Genomic DNA, 21,987 nt, shown 5'->3' with positions numbered 1-21,987 from the left:
AGGACAGTCATGCCAGTACCCTCCAAGCTCATCATTAAGCTTGAGGCCTGGGTCTGAACCCCGCCCTCTGCAACTGGGTTCTGGACTTCCTGACGGGCCACCCCCAGGTGGTGAAGGTAGGAAACAACAACTCCACTTCGCTGATCCTCAACACTGTACTCCCTGTGCACCCATGGCTGAGTGGCCACGCATACCTCCAACTCAATCATCAAGTTCGCAGACAACAACAGTGGTAGGCCTGATTACCAACAATGATGAGATAGCCTACAGGGAGGCGGTGAGGGTCCTGGGTGTGTGGTGCCAGGAAAATAACCTTACTCATCTTCAACGAAGCAAAGGAGCTGTTCGTGGACTTCAGGAACCCACCCTATCAAAATCGTCGGGACAGCAGTGGAGAAGGTGGAAGTTCCTCGGCGCATTAAGTACTGCAATGCATCTCCTCCTCATGGACTGCACCAGTTTTGCCAGTTCTTGCTGTGAGATGTTACCCCACTCTTCCACCAAGGCACCTGTAAGTTCTCTGACATTTCTGGGGGAGGGGAATGGCCCTAGACCTCACCGTCCGATCCAACAGGTCCCAGACGTGCTCAATGGCCATGGCAGAACACTGACATTCATGTATTGCAGGACATCATGCACAGAACGAGTAGAATGGCTAGTGGCATTGTCTGTCAGGATGAGCCTGCAGGAAGGGTACCACATGAGGGAGAAGGATGTCTTCCACGTAACGCACAGCGTTGAGATTTCCTGCAATGACAACAAGCTCAGTCCGATGATGCTGTGAGAGACCGCCCCAGACCATGACGGACCCTCCACCTCCAAATCGATCCCGCTCCAGAGTACAAGCCTCGGTGTAACGCTCATTCCTTCGACGATAAACGCGAAAGCTGTCAAGGCAAAAGGTGGCTACTTTGAAGAATCTCAAATATAAATATATTTAGATTTGTTTAACACTTTTTTGTTTACTACATATTCCATGTGTGTTCTTTCATAGTTGTGACGTCTTCACTATTATTCTACAATGTAGAAAATAGTAAAAATAAAGAAAAACCCTTGAATGAGTAGGTGTCCAAACTTCGGATTGGTACTGTACATATAGAAGCAGAGATATTTACGTATATGGGGATCTTAATACTCCAATTGGGAGGATAACTGACTCTATAAATTATATTGATAATATTCCATTGCGTGTTACTTTGGATGACATTGTTAATCATCATGGGCAAACCCTAATAGAATTCCTTCAGGACACTCAAATGTGTATCATTAATGGAAGGATATGCCCCCAAGCGATAACTTTACATCCATATCTGGCAAAGGAAAGCTGTGGTGGAGTATATACACTGCTCAAAAAAATAAAGGGAACACTTAAACAACACAATGTAACTCCAAGTCAATCACACTTCTGTGAAATCAAACTGTCCACTTAGGAAGCAACACTGATTGACAATACATTTCACATGCTGTTGTGCAAATGGAATAGACAACAGGTGGAAATTATAGGCAATTAGCAAGACACCCCCAATAAAGGAGTGGTTCTGCAGGTGGTGACCACAGACCACTTCTCAGTTCCTATGCTTCCTGGCTGTTTTATTCACTTTTGAATGCTGGCGGTGCTTTCACTCTAGTGGTAGCATGAGACGGAGTTTACAACCCACACAAGTGGCTCAGGTAGCGCAGCTCACAAGGATGGCACATCAATGCGAGCTGTGGCAAGAAGGTTTGCTGTGTCTGTCAGCGTAGTGTCCAGAGCATGGAGGCGCTACCAGGAGACAGGCCAGTACATCAGGAGACGTGGAGGAGGCCGTAGGAGGGCAACAACCCAGCAGCAGGACCGCTACCTCCGCCTTTGTGCAAGGAGGAGCACTGCCAGAGCCCTGCAAAATGACCTCCAGCAGGCCACAAATGTAAATGTGTCTGCTCAAACGGTCAGAAACAGACTCCATGAGGGTGGTATGAGGGCCCGACGTCCACAGGTGGGGGTTGTGCTTACAGCCCAACACCGTGCAGGACGTTTAGCATTTGCCAGAGAACGCCAAGATTGGCAAATTCGCCACTGGCGCCCTGTGCTCTTCACAGATCAAAGCAGGTTCACACATGTGACAGAGTCTGGAGACGGCGTGGAGAACGTTCTGCTGCCTGCAACATCCTCCAGCATGACCGGTTTGGCGGTGGGTCAGTCATGGTGTGGCATTTCTTTGGGGGGCCGCACAGCCCTCCATGTGCTCGCCAGAGGTAGCCTGACTGCCATTAGGTACCGAGATGAGATCCTCAGACCCCTTGTGAGACCATATGCTGCTGCGGTTGGCCCTGGGTTCCTGCTAATGCAAGACAAGAGGTGGCGGATGGTCTCCTGAGGGATCTCCTCCCAGACCTGGACTAAAGCATCCGCCAACTCCTGGACAGTCTGTGGCGTTGGTGGATGGAGCGAGACATGATCTCCCAGATGTGCTCAATTGGATTCAGGTCTGGGGAATTGGCATTGATGAACAGCCTAATGAAGTTTTAAAATCCCCTGAATTAAATGACGTCCTATATGATTTGCTCCAAATTTGTTTTGAGTACAGTATACTGCCATCCACTTGGTATAAGTCTATAGTGAATCACATTCCCAAATCTTAAAAAAAAAAATGACCCTAAAGTGCCACTGAACAATTGAGGCATAAGATTTTTAAGTACGGTCTATAAATTATATTCATCGATCCCCATTCTAGTGGAAGAACAAAATGGTTTTCGTCAATCCAGAGTATGTATAGATCATATCTTCTCGGTCTGTACAATAATCAGAAATAGATTACATGAAGAGAAGCCTACTTTGCATTCTTAATTGATTTCCCAATAGCTTTTGATTTTGTAAATAGGGATATTTTAGCCTAGAGTTTGATAAAGGTAGTGGTTGATGGGAAATTTTATCACGCAATCCAGTCTCTTTACAAAGTACCAATTGCTTGTGTGCATGTAAATTAATATCATACAGATTGGTTTCCCACACCCTCGGGTATAAAACAAGGAATCACCGACTTTTTTGGCTGTTTAAACAGTACATTTGATAAGTATTCAGACTTCTTACACATTTTTGGTACGTTACAGCCTCATTATAAAATTTATAAAAAATATATTTATAAAAAATCCTCAATCTATGCACTACCACATACTGACAAAGCAAAAATAGTTTACAATTTTTTGCCAATTTATAAGAATAAAAAAATGAAATATTAAATTTACATAAGTATTCAGACCCTTTACTCAGTACTTTGTTGAAGCACGTTTGACAGTGACTACAGCCTTGAGTCTTCTTGGGTATGACGCTACAAGCTTGGCACACATTTATTTGGAGAGTTTCTCCCATTCTTCTCTGCAGATCCTCTCAATCTCTGTCAGGTTGGATGGGGAGCGTCACTACACAGCTATTTTCAGGTATCTCCAAAGATGTTCGATCGGGTTCAAGTCCAGACATTTTCTTTTTGGTACCCTTCCCCAGATCTGTGCCTCAAAACAATCGGGGGTTGGAGCTCTACGGACAATTCCTTTGACTTCATGGCTTGGTTTTTGCTGTGACATGCACTATCAACTGTGGGACCTTTTATAGGCAGTTGTTTGCCTTTCCAAATCATGTTCAATTAATTGAATTTACCACAGGTGGAAAATCCAATCAAGTTGTAGAAACATCTCAAGGATGATCAATGGAAACAGGATGCATCTGAGCTCAATTTCGAGTCTCAAAGCAAAGGGTCTGAATACTTAGGTATTTCTGTTTTCTATTTTTAATAGATTTGGTAAAATGTCCCAAAACTTGTTTTTGCATTGTCATTATGGGGTATTGTGTGTAGATTGCTGAGGACTTTTATTTATTTAATCCGTTTTAGAATAAGGCTGTAACATATCATTTTGAAAAAATCATGGGGTCTGAATACTTTCCGAAGGCACTGTATATACCTATAATCAATTCAGGATCATTACATAAGAGTTATATCAGGAAATAAATGAGCATCTGAAAATCAGCAGCAGACCAAGCTGCCACAGTTGACTCTAGTAAGAAAGGTCATAGATATAACTATGATCTACATACCAAAGAACATGGGGATGTCCAGCTTGTCTTCCCGGTCCACCTTCCTCTTGATCATGACGATGTAGACTGCGTACAGAGCAGCCCCAGCCAATGACCACAGAGAGCCTGAACACAACATGACCTCATCATCACGTTATCTTACGCTAATACATCCCTGTATCATGAGTTACAACTCTTATGGTTACACTCCAAAGGGTTTTTCTGCTAGCAATGCAAGCAAACGTGACATCGTGACATGGCTTGCACTTTCAGAATAGATTTAATAATACATTGTTTTATATAGCATATTAATATGACACAAGGACACGTTAAAGTAGTACATCAAGTACAGTACAAGACATGACAAATACAACCAATATGAAGTGGGATAGGAGGGTAACAGGAGAACAGGAGGCAGGAATAAGGAATATAGTGGGGGAAAAAACCTAACAAAAACAACATATTTTGAGGAAAGAAGTTTATCATCTGCAGCACTTTTATCTCCCTGGTTACCTATAGTGCCTTTTCCGTCAGGGCTGTCCATGCTGGAGAAACTGACAAGAACCACTCCTCCCATGCTACAGGGAAAGAGACCAGAGAAACAGTGTAACTACAGAGTAGCAACCCAGAGTAACTACAATAATTCAGCTGATGTCAAGGCTTACCTCAGAGCCACAGCTAAGAGCTTGGACAGAGTAAAGCGGTCGCTGCTATTACTGGGAAATATGGCCGCCAGGATGAGGGTGAAGAGACCTGGTGAGGAGGACAATAACAGCGAGACTGTTCACAACACGTCCTGTAGAGTTTAACCTGTTCAAGGTGAAATGTTTAAATACACATGCTGTGATTTTCCAACATTGGAACATTTATTTGCAACAATGTTAATAAAAAAGCCCATTATGACTGTATTATAAAAAAGTAATAATCATCAGTGTTTTTCTATTCAAGATCCTACATGTACATTTCGCTGAGTAAAATCACATTTAGTATTTGGACTCACCTGAAGTGGAGGACAGAATGTTCACTATGGCAACCTGCGTGTCCGACAGGGCCTCTTGGTAGGAGAGGTTTGCTAGGAACCACTGTGAGGGAGAGAAGTAGGAGAGGGAGAAGTGTCAGCATGACACCTCTTGATTTGTACCAAAGATGGTAGTTTACTTACTATTACTCATCGTGTGTGTAGTCTACCCTCAGTTCTGGGTCATTGCTCATGTGGGAAATTAGTTATGATACAAAGATTTGTTTACAAGCCCAAAGTTAGTAAGACAAACAAGTTGAAGATTCTACATGCATTATGTGTTAAATTATACTCATTTACACTATTCATGAAGGGAGAAGTCCAAAGCCATGACTTGTTGAGCGTACAGCAAACACACTCTGCAGCAAAATGAGTAGTATCACCAGCAATAACTCAATGATAATAACAGAAAGGTTTTGGTTAACTTACCTAGCAAATTGACAGTAATGTCAGTAATGAGAGACATCATCAAAAAGCTCCGAAATGCAGGTACTCCAAAGACTAATTTTAGATATAATTTGTCCCCCCTCCAACTTAATACGTAAGTTCCAAGCTAGTATACAGAATGTCTGAGAGTCTAACAAGTCATATGTCTACACACACTGACAAAAAAAGTTCCCCTCAAATGGATAAAAAATTAAGTTATTTGAATTAACTTACCACAAAGCAGAAGAAGAAGCTGATCTTGGCCACGTCGGTGACGGTGAGCTTTCCCACTGTGCGGAGCATGGACTCGTGGTCCTTGGCGGCGGGGTAGGACATGCGCGATAGCTTGGCCTCCAGGGCCTGTGTGGACGGGAGCTGGCGCACCTCCATGATGTTGCTGAAGCGCACCCGTTGCTTTTTAGAGGCTGAGAGGTTGGAGGGAAAGGACAGGGGGTAAAGTGGTAGATGGGTCACAGCATGACCAATAGAATGAACCAGACAATGAAAACTTTAAGTAGAAATAAAGCATGCGTTAGCTTATGTCATTGTTTTAGGAACAAAACCATGAGAAAATGATGCAGTCATTCTCTGAAAAGCATCTCATACCCTATACTGTGCTTTAGGCACAATAGCCTGGGATTGAATAAGGCAGCTTTCGAATTAAAACCACAATTACCACTTTCCTCAAAATGTGACCCATCACATAAACTCAGCCAAAACAGAGATGCTAGTTGTAGGTCCAAACAAAGAGATATTGCTGTTGGATCTGACAATCAATCTCGATGGTTGTATAGTCGTCTTAAATAAAACTGAAGGACCTCTGAGTTACTCTTGACCCTGATCTCTCCTTTTTTCATCTTCGTAGCACTGCGGAAAAAGCTAATCCATGCTTTTGTCACTTCAAGATTAGACTACGTCAATGCTCTACTCATGGCTACCTGGATAAGGCACTAAATAAACCTGTTAGTGCTAAAAATGGCTGCTAGAAAGTTAACTAGTAACCAAAAAGTTGATCATATTACTCCAGTGCTAGCCTCTCTACACTGGGTTCCTGTTAAGGTTAGGGCTGATTTCAAGGTTTTACTGCTAACCTACATGGACTTACTCCTACCTATCTCGCCAATTTGGTTCTGCCGTACATACCTACAAGTACGCTACGGTCACAAGACGCAAGCCTCCTTATTGTTCCTAGAATTTCTACGCAAACAGCTGGGGGCAGGACTTTCTCCTATTGAGATCAATTTTTATGGAATGGTCTGCCGATCCATGTTAGAAATGCAGACGCGGTTTCAACCTTTAAGTATTTAGTGAAGACTCATCTCTTTAGTCAAATAAAATATAATTGTATTTGTCACATGCCGAATACAACAGGTGTATGTATACCTTACAGTGAAATGCTTACTTACAAGCCCCTAACCAACAATGCAGCTTTAATAAAATACACCCCAAAAAAGTAAGAGATAAGAATAACAAATTATTAAAGAGCAGCAGTAAATAACAATAGTGGGGCTATATACAGGGGGTACCGGTACAGAGTCAATGTGCGGGGGCACCTGTGTCAAGGTAATTGAGGTAATATGTACATGTAGGTAGAGTTATTTAAGTGACTATGCATAGATAATAACAGAGTAGCAGCAGTGTAGAAGGGAGGGGGGGGGGGGGGGGGAGCGATGCAAATAGTCTGGGTAGCCCTTTGATTAGCTGTTCAGAGGTCTATTGGCTTGGGGGTAGAAGCTGTTTCGAAGCCTCTTGGACCTAGACTTGGCACTCCGGTACTGCTTGCCATGCGGTAGCAGAGAGAACAGTCTATGACTAGGGTGGCTGGAGTCTTTGACTATTTTTAGGGCCTTCCTCTGCCACTGCCTGGTATGGAGGTCTTGGATGGCAGTAAGCTTGGCCCTGGTGATGTACTGGGTCGTAAGCACTACCCTCTGTAGTGCCATGCGATCGGAGGCAGAGTAGTTGCCATACCAGGCAGTGATGCAACCCGTCAGGATGCGCTCGATGACACAGCTGTAAAACCTTTTGAGGATCTGAGGACCCATGACAAATTTTTCAGCCTCCGAGGGTTAATAGGTTTTATCGTGCCCTCTTCAAGACTGTCTGTCTGGTGTGCTTGAACCATGTTAGTCTGTTGGTGATGTGGACACCAAGGAACTTAAAGATCTCAACCTGCTCCACTACAGCCCCGTCAATGAGAAAGGGGGCGTGATTGGTCCTCCTTTTCCTGTAGTCCACAGTCATCTCCTTTGTCTTGATCACGATGAGGGGGAGGTTGTTGTCCTTGCACAACACGGTCAGGTCTCTGACCTCCTCCCTATAGGCTGTCTCATTGTTGTCGGTGATCAAGCCTACCACTGTTGCGTCATCAGAAAACTTAATGATGGTGATGGAGTCGTGTCTGGCAATGCAGTCATGTGTGAACAGGGAGTACAGGAGGGGACTGAGCACGCACCCCTGAGGTGCCCCCGTGTTGAGGATCAGTGTGGCAGATGTGTTGTTACCCACCCTTACCACCTGGGGGCGGCCAGTCAGGAAATGAAGGATCCAGTTGCAGAGGGAGGTGTTTAGTCACAGGGGCCTTAGCTTAATGATGAGCTTTGAGGGCACTATGGTGTTGAACACTGAGCTGTAGTCAATGAATAGCATTCTCACATAGGTGTTCCTTTTGTCCAGGTGTGAAGGGCAGTGTGGAGTGCAATACAGATTGCATCTGTGGATCTGATGGTGCGGTATACAAATTAGTGTGGGTCTAGGGTTTCATGGCTACAGACGTGAGTGCTACGGGACGGTAGTCGTTTAGGCTGGTTACCTTAGTGTTCTTAGGCACAGGCGGTGGTCTGCTTGAAACATTTTGGTATTACAGAGAAAGGTTGAAAATGTCAGTGAAGACACTTGCCAGTTGGTCAGCACATGCTCGGAGTACACATCCTGGTAATCCGTCTGGCCCCTAAAGGTCTTACTTAGATCGGCTGCAGAGAGCATGATAACACAGTCGTCCGGAACAGACAAAGTCCTCAATGCACTTATTGATAAAGCCAGTGACTGATGTGGTGTACTCCTCAATGCCAACGGAAGAATCCCAGAACATATTCCAATCTGTACTAATAAAACAGTCCTGTAGCTTAGTATCTGCTTCATCTGACTACTTTTTTAAAGACAGAGTCACTGGTGCTTCCTGCTTTAATTGTTGCTTCTAAGCAGGAATCAGGAGGATACAATTATGGTCAGATTTGCCAAATGGAGGGCAAAGGAGAGCTTTGTACGCGTCTCTGTGTGTGGAGTAAAGTTGGTCTAGAATTTTTTTACCTCTGGTTGCACATTTAACATGCTGATAGAAATGAGGTGAAACTGATTTAAGTTTCACCACGGCCACTAGGAGCTCCGCCTCTGGATGGGCGTTTTCCTGTTTGCTTATGGCAGTATACAGCTCATTGAGTGTGGTTTTAGTGCCAGAATCGATCTGTAGTGGTATGTAGACAGCTACAAAAAATACAGATGAAAACTCTCTAGGTAGATAGTGTGGTTCGTCCTATTCATTGTCCAGCGATTGAACGTTGGCTAGCAGGACGAAAGGCGGATTAGCCACTCCCTGGCTGATCCTCACAAGGCACCCTGATCTTTATACTCAAAATCTAAATTTCTTCCTTCAGTGAATGACGGGGTTCTGGGCCTGGTCGGGTGTCTGTAGTATATCCTTCCCGTCTGACTCATTGAAGAAAAACTGTCTAATCTGAAGTAAGTAATCACAGTTCTGATGACCAGAAGCTCTTTTAGGTCATAAGAGATGGTAGCAGCAACATTATGTACAAAACAAGTTACGAACAACACGAAAAAACTAACAAAATAGCATGGTTGGTTGGTTAAGAGCCGATAAGACTGCAGCCATCATAAACATTTGTAGTAGGTCCTATGATTGAGTGCAGTATGGCCCAGGGGTGTGAAGGTGAACGGCAAGGCACTAAAGTGACGAACCACCCTTGCTGTCTCTGCCTGGCCGGCTCCCCTCGGATTCTCTGACCCTATTACAAGAGTCACTGGCTTGCTCGTGCTCTCCCATACTTCCTGTCCTCAGGCTTGTGCGGTGGGAGAGATCTTTGTGGGCTATAGTCGGCCTTGTCTCAGGGTAGTAAGTTAGTGTGTTGATCCCTTTGGTGGTGTGAGGGCTGTGCTTTGGCAAGTGGTGGGGTTATATCATGCCGGGTTACCCTGTCCGGGGTTAACTTTGGATGGGGCCAGTGTCCTCCGACCACCCCTGTCTCAGTCCCCAGTACCTATGTTTTAATACTGTCATATCTGGTGTAATTCTCCCGGAGATCCTGAGCCCTAGGACCATTTCTCAGGACAACCTGGCCAGACGACTCCTGGCTGTCCCCAGTCCACCTGGTTGTGCTGCTGATCCAGTTTCTGCTGTTCTGCCTGTGGCTATGGAACCCTGACCAGTTCACCGGTCGTGCTACCTTGTCCTGGACCTGCTGTTACGACCCTCCTCTGCTGGTCATCTATGTACGTTTGAACATCTTGAAGAACGATCTGGCCTTAATGGCCATGTACTCTTATAATCTCCACCTCAGCACACCCAGAAGAGGACTGACCACCCCTCAGAGCCTGGTTCCTCTCTCGGTTTCATCCTCGGTTCCTGCCTTTCTAGGGAGTTTTTCCTAGCCACTGTGCTTCTACAGTGCCTTGCGAAAGTATTCGGCCCCCTTGAACTATGCAACCTTTTGCCACATTTCAGGCTTCAAACATAAAGATATAAAACTGTATTTTTTTGTGAAGAATCAACAACAAGTGGGACACAATCATGAAGTGGAACGACATTTATTGGATATTTCAAACTTTTTTAACAAATCAAAAACTGAAAAATTGGGCGTGCAAAACTATTCAGCCCCCTTAAGTTAATACTTTGTAGCGCCACCTTTTGCTGCGATTACAGCTGTAAGTCGCTTGGGGTATGTCTCTCTCAGTTTTGCACATCGAGAGACTGACATTTTTTCCCATTCCTCCTTGCAAAACAGCTCGAGCTCAGTGAGGTTGGATGGAGAGCATTTGTGAACAGCAGTTCAGTTCTTTCCACAGATTCTCGATTGGATTCAGGTCTGGACTTTGACTTGGCCATTCTAACACCTGGATATGTTTATTTTTGAACCATTCCATTGTAGATTTTGCTTTATGTTTTGGATCATTGTCTTGTTGGAAGACAAATCTCCGTCCCAGTCTCAGGTCTTTTGCAGACTCCATCAGGTTTTCTTCCAGAATGGTCCTGTATTTGGCTCCATCCATCTTCCCATCAATTTTAACCATCTTCCCTGTCCCTGCTGAAGAAAAGCAGGCCCAAACCATGATGCTGCCACCACCATGTTTGACAGTGGGGATGGGTGTGTTCAGGGTGATGAGCTGTGTTGCTTTTACGCCAAACATAACATTTTGCATTGTTGCCAAAAAGTTCAATTTTGGTTTCATCTGACCAGAGCACCTTCTTCCACATGTTTGGTGTGTCTCCCAGGTGGCTTGTGGCAAACTTTAAACGACACTTTTTATGGATATCGTTAAGAAATGGCTTTCTTCTTGCCACTCTTCCATAAAGGGCAGATTTGTGCAATATACGACTGATTGTTGTCCTATGGACAGAGTCTCCCACCTCAGCTGTAGATCTCTGCAGTTCATCCAGAGTGATCATGGGCCTCTTGGCTGCATCTCTGATCAGTCTTCTCCTTGTATGAGCTGAAAGTTCAGAGGGACGGCCAGGTCTTGGTAGATTTGCAGTGGTCTGATACTCCTTCCATTTCAATATTATCGCTTGCACAGTGCTCCTTGGGATGTTTAAAGCTTGGGAAATATTTTTGTATCCAAATCCGGCTTTAAACTTCTTCACAACAGTATCTCGGACCTGCCTGGTGTGTTCCTTGTTCTTCATGATGCTCTCTGCGCTTTTAACGGACCTCTGAGACTATCACAGTGCAGGTGCATTTATACGGAGACTTGATTACACACAGGTGGATTGTATTTATCATCATTAGTCATTTAGGTCAACATTGGATCATTCAGAGATCCTCACTGAACTTCTGGAGAGAGTTTGCTGCACTGAAAGTAAAGGGGCTGAATAATTTTGCACGCCCAATTTTTCAGTTTTTGATTTGTTAAAAAAGTTTGAAATATCCAATAAATGTCATTCCACTTCATGATTGTGTCCCACTTGTTGTTGATTCTTCACAAAAAAATAGAGTTTTATATCTTTATGTTTGAAGCCTGAAATGTGGCAAAAGGTCGCAAAGTTCAAGGGGGCCGAATACTTTCGCAAGGCACTGTACATCTTCATTGCTTGCTCTTTGGGGGTTTTAGGCTCAGTTTATGTATAAGCACTTGGCGACAACTGCTGTTGTAAAAAGGTCTTTATAAATAAATGTGAATTGATTGATTGACTTGAATGTGTGAGACCCCTAGAGGTCTTTGCGGGACTGATTTCTTTTTCCTGCAGCTTTTCATACATCACCCGCCCGCTCCCGATGGCATTTTGTCTGACTCCCACCCACAAAAACAGGTTTCACGGTCCTGCAAATGTTATTTTAGGTGTATCTGACGCAGCTCGCTTGGCAGCTTTGGTCCCAGCAATTTTGGGCCTTATATGCGCAAACATAACTTAAGAAACACAAGAATTACCAGAGATTATCACTCAGCCCATTGTATTAGGCTATCGGTATTAGGCTATATCAGCCAATAGGCTAAACATAGTTCGAAAGAGAGCCAAAGTTGGAGGAGAGCGGACATTTGCACTTTCTCTTGAGCTACGTTTTGCTTATAGCCTACCTTTTAGGAGTGGGATGATTTAGCCTAATCAAGTTTATGAAGTATATGGAAAGATAACTGTCCCATGATTCACCACCCATACATAGCCTAGTGCCGATAGGTCTACTCTATTGAATTGAGACCACATGAGCACCTGATCTCGCATGTCCAACTAGGAGAGTGTAGGTAAGCTATTGAACTTGAAGCAGTAAGAATGATGAGAGCGGACACTGACTTTCTCTTGAGCTACGTTTTGCAAATAGCCTACCTTTAGGAGCGGGACGATTTGCAGGCAGAGACAAATAAATGGTAATAGGCTATTTATTGAAAAGGAAAAGGTGCAAAGAATGATGATCCAAATAGGCCTAGCACTGTTGTGATAGATAGGCTACTTAACTTGAAGCAGCGAATGATGAGAGTTTGTGAAGTGTGACAGAGATGTGCTTTTAATAAAAATAGATAGGTTAACGCATACAAAACGGAAAGACGACAGTTTCCAAATAATCTGCGGGTCTATAAATATGTTAATCCTAAAATTGTCAGTCTGACAACCCGGTCCCGCCTGCAGCATGAAAAATGATGACCGCGCCACAATGATCTCTGTCAGGGCAACCCTCTAGCGACATACTGTAATCAGCCAATATCGATCAGCAAAGACAGAGAAAAATGAAATCCTGTCATTGTCTCATAGAAAACTAAGCTCCAGTGTCACTCAATGGTCAGACAGAGTTCTCATGAGACAACCTTTCCTTTCACATTGTTTATCGACTCACTCTCCTGAGTCAAACCTGGGAGGGCCATCACATCGAACAGCTCAACAGCCCCCTCTGTTGGTCAACACCGCAAAGTGTTTTCCATTCCACAACTTCATTATTTGCTAAGGTCTTTACATGTTTCTTCCTAGGAAAACCTATAATTTTTCATGCTTGCTTGAAATGTTATGAAATAAATCAAATACCAAGATAGTTCACAGGATTCCTATTCTCCAACATGATAAAAAATTGATTATTGAAGGGTTTCTTTCAACAACACTCATTATTTCTATCTGGTAAATGTAAGTGCCTTCAGAAAGTGTTTAACCCCAGTACCTTTTCCACATTGGCTTGACGACTTCTAAAGCTTGAATTTAAAATTGATTAAATTGAGATTGTATATCACTAATTTACACACAATATCTAATTATGACAAAGTGGGTTTTTGTTTTGAAAATGTTTACAAAATAATTCAAATGAAAAGATGAAATGTCTTGAGTCAATAAGTATTCAACCCCTCTTATGGCAATCCTAAATAAGTTCAGGAGTAAAAATGTGCTTTAAGGTCCCTCAGTCGCGTAGTGACCAGGGAGGTTTTCCAATGCCTCGCGAAGAAGGGCACCGATTGGTAGACGGGTAAAAAAATATATTAAAAAAGTAAGACAGTGAATATCCCTTTCAGCATGGTGAAGTTATTAATTGGGCTTTGGATGGTGTATCAATAGACCCAGCCACTAAAGATACAGGTGTCATTCCTAACTCAGTTGCCTGAGAGGAAGGAAACTGCTCAGGGATTTTATGATGCGCCAAAAGTAATTGTAAAACAGTTACATCGCTTAATGGCTATGATAGGACAAAACTGCGGGTGGATCATGAACATTGTAGTTACTCCACAATACTAACCAAAAAGACAGACTGAAAATAAGGAAGCCTACACAGAATAAAAATATTCCAAAAACATACATCCTGTTTGCAACAAGGCAATAAAGTAATACTGCAAAGAATGTGGCAAAAAAAGTTACTTTTTATCCCGAATACAAAACATTGAAAGACGGATCCAGAATTCGAAACAACGTCACGGGTCTGTGTCGGATCTGATTGTCACGGGTATCGGGTATGTGGAATTTTAACTGACTTGTCCAGAAGGGCCCGTACAGATCCGAACAAGAATGCTGCAGTAGACAGAGATGCTCTTGCTTTTCAAGAGAGTGAAGTGTGGCGCGTGTAGCTTGTTGTTGTCGTTGGCTAATCATAAAGCAGCAATAGGCTACAGTCACAGACAGGTACTACATAATTATATTTGATTATAAATAACCTATGGCAGCTATTAGTCTAGTATAGTGCTAATCGGCTTGGTTGGTTGGTTGCTGTCTCTTGTCTCTCCCTCCCTCCTCCCTGTGTCACTCACAGTTCGGCCCCTCCCCCACCTGCTTGAGTGGCACCTCTCGCTCTCCCTCCTCTCGCGCTTTATCAGCTCCTATTCATAACTTTTCTGCTCCTTCCCGCACTTGGATCAGGTCTGGATCTGACAAGGTCTATACGGAACGGGTCTAGTTGTCACCTCTAGTCCAAAGCTCTTAGAGAGACTTACCAAAAAAGACTTACACCTATAATTGCTGCCAAATGTGTTTCTAACATGTATTGACTCTGGGGGCTGAATACTAATCATGTTATATGAGTGTTACTTTTATTTTTTCCCACTTTGACATTTTGTGTATATCGTTGACAAAAAAATGACAATTAAATCCATTTTAATCCAGCTTTGTAACAAAAGCAAAAGGGGTTGAATGCTTTCCGAATGCACTGTTTCAGTTTGAAAGCTTCATTGACCAGCAGAAAAAGGCAATACATTGCATTATTTATAGATCAGTCTGTTGGTTAGTCTTCTAAAGATGTTATTTCTCTATTTTTAAAAAGTGTACTCACTGGAATCACAATCTCCAATGGCACAGTTTGTCTGTTCAGCCGGAAGATCCTGAAACTTCACTGGAACATACAAGGGTTCACTCTGAAGAAATAAATATAGAGTTCAACTAATGCACTCAACTAAAAGCATTACTTATCATCCCATTTATTTTCATTACAGTATTTTCAGCCAGCCAACAGTAAAATCAAATTGAGAGTAAGAGAGAATACAAAAAGCAAATCAATTATACTCACTAGCGTATGGTCATTCAAACTGGTGTCATTGATACAGGGGGTAAAGTAGGCCTCGGCATCAGCAAACTATGGAGAGAGGCGCTATAGGTTAGACTGGGCTGTTTTATCATAGCAAATCAACATAGTATCAACGACCACTACTAAGATACTGCACTAAGCAACAATTAATCTTTAGATGGAAACAACAATGTATCGTTGCCCCCCCCTGAGACATCAGTGCTAGACGTACAAAGGCTGCGTGTCGTCCCCGGAGACTGCCCGTGCACTGCTGCCTCCATGGCCGCCACAGCAGGAACCCCAGCAGGTACAGCACAAACATGGAGGTCTTGGTGAACGTGCTGAAGAAGGGCTTGTTATACTCCTGCCGCTTGAATATGTACTGGGGGGGAAATAGAGAAAATACTCATGACTTACTGTATGAATGGCTGGAACTTAAAACTGATCCAGTGCAGATTTTTTTTTAATAAATAGGGAGAGGTCACTTTGAAACGAATGAGATGTGACTAATCCAAGTACTCAAAACTGCCACCTAGTCCCTAATTGTGTAGTTCTGCAAAGCCTGGACAGATATTATTAGCAACATAGTGAAACCATGACCCCACTGGAAGGCAAGGTGAAGCTACTACCATATTCTTATTCAATCCTTTTAAATCTATCGAGTAGGGGTTAGGGGTCAAGCATTGTCTTATAATTGAGCACTAGTCTTAAGCTTTAGCATATTAGCCAAAATAAGGGTTGCCTAACGCAGGCCATCCAGTTCTGCAGTGTTGCTGGTTTTCATGTCTGTTTGATGTCCCTCTGTCTTGAGTGCCCCTGACAATCAGTTCCAAGCTAAAATGCAAATACAAGAATAAGTAGGCCTGAGGCCTGCGGAACCAGGGGACTACAGGAAGTGCTAGTGTCTTACTGAGGTGAGCTCAGAGGAGACAACCCAGATGATGTCCACCAGCAGGAGGATGACCACCCCCAGGGCCATGCGTCTCCGCTGGGCCACTGTGCTGCCCTGAGACCCCATGCGGTTCATGAGGAACACCCACACCATCTGGACACTGCTTGACAAACACACAAACTCATTATCGCACAAACACATTTAAAAAAACTTTTCACAAACTGTAATAACAAAAACCAAAATGTCAGATGTTTTTCAGATGTGACACAGTGACAGTACCTGGAAATCCTAATACAGGATTCTTCAGCGTTTTGGACGTTCTGACTCTCCTCAGTCAGGCAGGAATCTGAAACTGTGTCAAAGTAGATAATGAGAAAAATTGTGCAACAGTCCTCCTATCTGCTGTGCACAGAGCTCATCACCTGCAATCTCTTATCAATTAATATTGTTATGTAACGCTGAACGTTGCTGTTGGGGTGAAAATCCATATGGACATCTGGAAACCAGAAAGATGACATAGGTTAGGCCTAATTGTTTGGTGAAAACAGTTTCCTGGGACACACAAATGTGGCTTTTGTTCAGAGCAACATCAACCAAAGCCACTGTCTTTTTTGTGACATTACAAACTCAATTTAACACATTATTTTCACATATATTCAATTGCTCTTTTGAACTGGTTTCCCCACAAATAAATACATGGTCCTAAGTGAGGAACGCCCAGACCCCACTCTATCCCTTCAGGCGGCGTATCACATTTAGAACCTTCGTACACTTTCTCACCAGTTTCTCGATGCGTTCTGCCCAGGTTGGCCTAGTGTCAAAGTACACCTCTAGGAACACGATCGTCTCAGACGCCACCCTCAGGCGTACCTTCCGTCTGATAAAGAACACTGTCTGGGTTATCTATAGAGAACCTGATTCTCCATTCAACGATTGCTTCCTGTACGTTCCTGACAGCATATGGTACATGTATTCCCTTCTAACCATAAGGCCCCATCATCTTCAAATGAAGACCTTTCGATACCTAACGTGAGCTAGCAAGAGCAACAATTTCTTCCTCTGCTCACCATGACTCACAAGCTTGTTAGCTACATGCAAATTAGACAGATGCTAGCTAGCTAGTTTACAATCTAGCTAGCAATGTATTTTTTGTTGCAATATAGGACCTGTAGTACTGTAGAAACATACGGAGGCCATCGTTAGCTAGCGAATGTTAGCTATCTCGAAGTTTAACGTTACAGCTAACTTAGCAGGCTAAATTGTCTAGCTAGCCGGCAACATCAACAACAAACCATTCGTATTTACCTACCTACCGTTAGATGGCAAGTAGGCTTCGTTCTTTTTGACGTGGTCGTTACTTCTTCGCATTTGCAGAAAAATACAACTGCTGGATCATCAATAATAAACGTACAGTATGCGATGATAACACAAATATCTAAACTGGTTTGGATGTAAACATGAACGCTCCTTCTCTTCTTCTATGGTATATTATTGGCGATCACAGAATGTCATGTGCATCCCGCCATCTACTATGCGGGATGGAAACAGGATTCCCCTTCTGTTAATAAAAAAATAAAAAAACAGATCGGATACCTACACAGGCTCAAGGGGAACCTGGGAGTGCAGTTTTTCCGGTCTTCAAAATGTAAAATCCTTAAATCCCAAAAACGTTTCTGCAGCAGCCACAATATAATGTCCAGTTTTTAGACTCCTTTGAGACTTGTGATATACAGTTTATAACTGGCGAAATTATTCTTGTGGCTTTCCGGCAGACTAGACGCTGTGTTGCATATTGCTGTCTTTCGCAGGTCAGAGTGCGAATTGCACATTTCGGTCACATTTCAGTCCTCTACTCTCTTCACTGCCTCAACATAGGAAACGTACCCTCTCAAACTCTGGTAATCTCAACCTGTCTCTCTCACAGGGTACTTTGGATCCACAGCTTCATGGGCACGCCAACAGTTGACACACGTGTTTTCTCATTCCAACTGTAATGTTCCTCTAACTATGCCCTCCTGCACATTTCTCACATCGTGGGAACCTAATGCACCGTAGCCAGTTCGGAACATAGGACCTGACAGAATAGAAAATATAGCCTAACCTGACTTTATCGGGTAAAAACTCTCTGTCAAAGCTCAACAAGAGAGACGGTATTCTCAGTTGCGCTATTGCCACCGGGTCTACATCTCACCAAACGGCAGGTGTCACAAACACTAGGAATATTCCTTTTCATTTGATCCACCTCTACACTCACCGCTATGGTCTGGGACCCAGCAGAATTGCACTACTACACCCTGTCTCTCGATTATTCATAACATGAATGCCTCCCATTAACACTCCTAATTCTTCTTCTTGTTCTATGATATTATGGCAGTCCCCAAGCATACGTTAGAGGTGCATGTCACCAACCTGTGTGGGCTGTGTGTCCGCCTACCGTTCTGGAGTGTGGAATTAGTTCATCACACTTTGTGACACAAAAAGGGTAGGGAAAAAAATTATTTTTTTTTTATCCCTACCAACTAACCCTACATCCATTAAAACCTCACCACTATTCCACTACTTTGGCCCTTCTGATCCTAGGACACTATCATTCAATACAACTTGTCATTAAAGGTAGATTTAGCAGAATTAAGTTGCCACGAGCAGCACCGCAGATATTGAGATGAGCAAGATGCAAGACTTCGCTCTCATTAGCTAGGTCTCCATCCAATTTGAAACAGAATATGTGAATATTCAAAAATCGGCATAAAACAACATGCCCATTTTCCACCAGAGATGTTTTTCCATCCAACTGACTTTTTGCGGTTAACGGATAAAACGCTGTGCGTGATAACGTAGTGCATTACATTCCCATGTACCGAATGAAAAATACAAGTTAAATGGATTTCCATCACATTTTCAAATCTACTGATGGTTTTGTCACAAAAACGGTTGCGTTATATAGCAAATATCTTGGCACATGCGCTTTAAACAACAGCTCGCATGTACAGTGCAGGTAGGCTACCTACATTATGAGATTATTAAGGATAAGAGCGATATTATTTGTATTTGTCAAACTGCAGCCAAGCATCGATCATCATGTCACCAGAATAAGACCCTCAATATTTATTGGAAAGGAGCATCAAACTCATCACCTTGCACATTTATCTCCCTATGAAGGTCATCATAATTGGTTTAATCTGTAGTTTAAAGGAAAACTTCACACAAAAACTATATTTTGGTATTTATTTAATTAGACCATTGTTGACATAGTCTTGCAGTATTATCTGATGCAAAATGCATCATACAGGGATGATTTCTGTATGTTCAAAGTTACGCATCTTGAAAACTTGATTGCTGGCAAGCAAAACATTTTGGGGCTATGTCAACAATGGACTAATGAAATAAATACCAAATTATAGTTTTGGGTTGAGTTTTCCTTTAATAAAGGCATGCTTTCCAAAGTCATAGTGACCCTACAACATATCACCATTTCTTGCATTATACATTTTACCGACACAAAAAGATCCCACCATATCAAATGAACAAATGTTCTGTCGGCATTTATTGTTTACATCAGCCCGATCCTGACTTTTTTCATGTAATTCATCCGCATGAAATGGTTGGATGGAAACATGGTTATAGTAACACACAGGTCCGCTTCATGCTGTTCACAGCATGGTAGCCAGGGCACCAAAACAGCAGAGAAGCTGAGCCTTGCGCTTCAACGATCTTAGTGGTTGCAGAAATTTACCCACTATGCTGTTTACTTCCTGCAGCTACATCATTCTTCTTCTTCTTTGAAGTTTAACGGCAGTTGGCATAAAAATATGTTGCATTACCGCAACGAACTAGAGAATAATATAAATATATTATACTTTGTGATACCAAATGTCGAAAGGGAAAAATAAAACCAAAACCAAAGAACTGGGAGGATGGGACACCATCACTCAACACACCCTGTAACTCTTCTGAAGTCTTCTGAACTCATCCCATCCTGGCCCATCCTCTTCTCCTTTCTTCACTGCCTCAGCATGTGACACCTTCTGCACTACTCTGACTAGCCACCTGTGATAGAAAAATTACACATTTACCTAATTTGTTTGAAATGAATAGTTAGCGATTAATACTTACCAAGTAGGGGGATTTTTCTGTTCTGTTAGTGTCTGTGTTTTTATGGTCTCCTCTCTAGTTCCCTGCAGCTTATCTGGGCGTATGGTCACTAGAGATGGCTTGAGCTGACAAATGAGTTAAAGACTGCATTACATAGACAAGATGTGGTGGGTGTGATAGAGATAGCCAGGAGGAGTTTAGAGAAATTCCTCATCGTCTCTAAATCATCCTTGCATCTGAGAAACTAAGCCAGGGTGGGGTTTAGACAACAACCCATGTGCAGATAATGACAGGATGAACCCAGAGTGGCTAATGATGCTCCTTGTTCTGCATAAGGGGGTTAAAACAACCATGACTGAGCATTGTTAGTGTCAGCTATATATAGTATTCTGCATTTGTGTAAAGGTTCGGTTACTCGGTCCAACACTCAAGGGTGGGGGGTCAACCAGCCTCATTATTGCAATAATTAATCGATATTAAATATAGATGATTGTTTGAAGAAATTACACAATTTTTCTCAGTACTGAATTCCCACAACACACCTCAACCTGCGTCTCCCTCACCGGACACTTCCAATCCCCAGCAACATAGGCACCCCTACAGTTGACACACACAACTTTATCCACCAAAACTACATACCAGTAATCCTCTATCCCATGGCCTCCTGAACACTTCCCACATCTTGGAATCACCCTCCTACAAACTGCTGAGACATGACCATAAACGTTGCACCAGAAGCAGCGCAGGGGATTTGGCACAAAAGCTCTAACATGACACTTGATATATCCTAACATGATTTTGTCGGGTAAAGACTCTGCCTCAAAACTCAAAGGGACTGACAGTGACTATGTTTCACCACGCTCACCACCGGGTCTGCGTTTGCACCAAAGGGCGAGCATCAAATACACCAGGAATATTCAACTTTATTTGCCCCACCTCCACACTTAACGCTACCTTAGAAAGCACTTATTTCAATGGTGCCCTGTTCCTAAGAGCAAAGCAAGAAACAGCAAAGCATGAAACAGATCTTGACCCAAGTTGCATGACACAGAGCGCCTGCTCCCTCTGGTCAGAAGAAACACAAACAAATATCACAAGTCCACTACAGGTTACCTTCACTCCTCTCTTCTATCTTATGCTGTCTTCCTCCCATCCCAAAACTTTTCTCTGTATTTAAAAGAGATGCCTGCCAATAGTGTCTTGATCTATTCCACTGCTCCTGCCATCTCTGTAACACCACTGTCCATATCAGGCAATTTGCCTCTGCCTTGCTCAGGGTTGCATGTTTAGTAACCTCCTGTACTCTCTGTTCACCCACGACTGCATGGCCGCGCACGATTAGGTTTGCAGATGACACGATGGTGGTAGGCCTGATCACTGACGACGATGAGACAGCCTATATCGAGGAGGTCAGAAACCTGGCAGTGTGGTGCCAGGACAACAACCTCTCCCTCAACATCAGCAAAACAAAGGAGCTGATTATGGACTACAGGAAACGGATGGCCGATCACACCCCCATTCACATCGATGAGGCTGTGGTGGAGCGGGTCGAGAGCTTCAAGTTCTTTCGGTGTCGACATCACTAAGGAACTATCATGGTCCAAACACACCAACACAGTCGCGAAAAGGGCACAACAACGCCTCTTCCCCCTCAGGAGCCTGAAAAGATTTGGCATGGGACCTCGGAACCTCAAAAAGACACACACATACACACACTACATATGCTCACACACACACACAAATTCATATTGATGCCACACACACATTCAATCAATCAAATATATTTTTAATGCCCTTTTTACATCAGCCAATGTCA

General features: G+C 43.1%; 1 protein-coding gene across 5 annotated transcripts in view; it reads right to left on the bottom strand.

Moving 5' to 3' along the window:
- The window catches only part of LOC110501589 (solute carrier family 35 member F5), a 38,860-nt gene extending 20,000 nt beyond the window's left edge, over nt 1–18,860 (bottom strand). Inside the window, exons 1-12 of one of the 5 annotated variants that reach the window (XM_036958957.1) lie at nt 17,389–18,851; nt 16,860–16,956; nt 16,359–16,431; nt 16,098–16,239; nt 15,420–15,569; nt 15,191–15,256; nt 14,957–15,038; nt 5,727–5,917; nt 5,049–5,130; nt 4,714–4,801; nt 4,562–4,626; nt 4,070–4,174 (exon numbers count right to left, since the gene is read on the bottom strand). In XM_036958957.1, coding sequence (XP_036814852.1) covers nt 4,070–4,174; nt 4,562–4,626; nt 4,714–4,801; nt 5,049–5,130; nt 5,727–5,917; nt 14,957–15,038; nt 15,191–15,256; nt 15,420–15,569; nt 16,098–16,232 — 964 coding nt within the window. In that variant the 5' untranslated portion in view covers nt 16,233–16,239; nt 16,359–16,431; nt 16,860–16,956; nt 17,389–18,851. Of the gene's footprint in view, nt 1–4,069; nt 4,175–4,561; nt 4,627–4,713; nt 4,859–5,048; nt 5,131–5,726; nt 5,918–14,956; nt 15,039–15,190; nt 15,257–15,419; nt 15,570–16,097; nt 16,240–16,358; nt 16,432–16,859; nt 16,957–17,388 lie in introns of those variants that run through there. The other 4 variants (XM_036958956.1, XM_021579262.2, XM_021579263.2 and 1 more) reach the window with 4 other exon arrangements.
- Nucleotides 18,861–21,987: the final 3,127 nt, after the last annotated feature.

The sequence above is a fragment of the Oncorhynchus mykiss genome, chromosome 22 (assembly GCF_013265735.2).
Source record: "Oncorhynchus mykiss isolate Arlee chromosome 22, USDA_OmykA_1.1, whole genome shotgun sequence".
Taxonomy (NCBI): domain Eukaryota; kingdom Metazoa; phylum Chordata; class Actinopteri; order Salmoniformes; family Salmonidae; genus Oncorhynchus; species Oncorhynchus mykiss.
The sequence above is the reverse complement of the archived record's forward strand: the minus strand, read 5'-3'. Positions and strand labels throughout refer to the sequence as shown.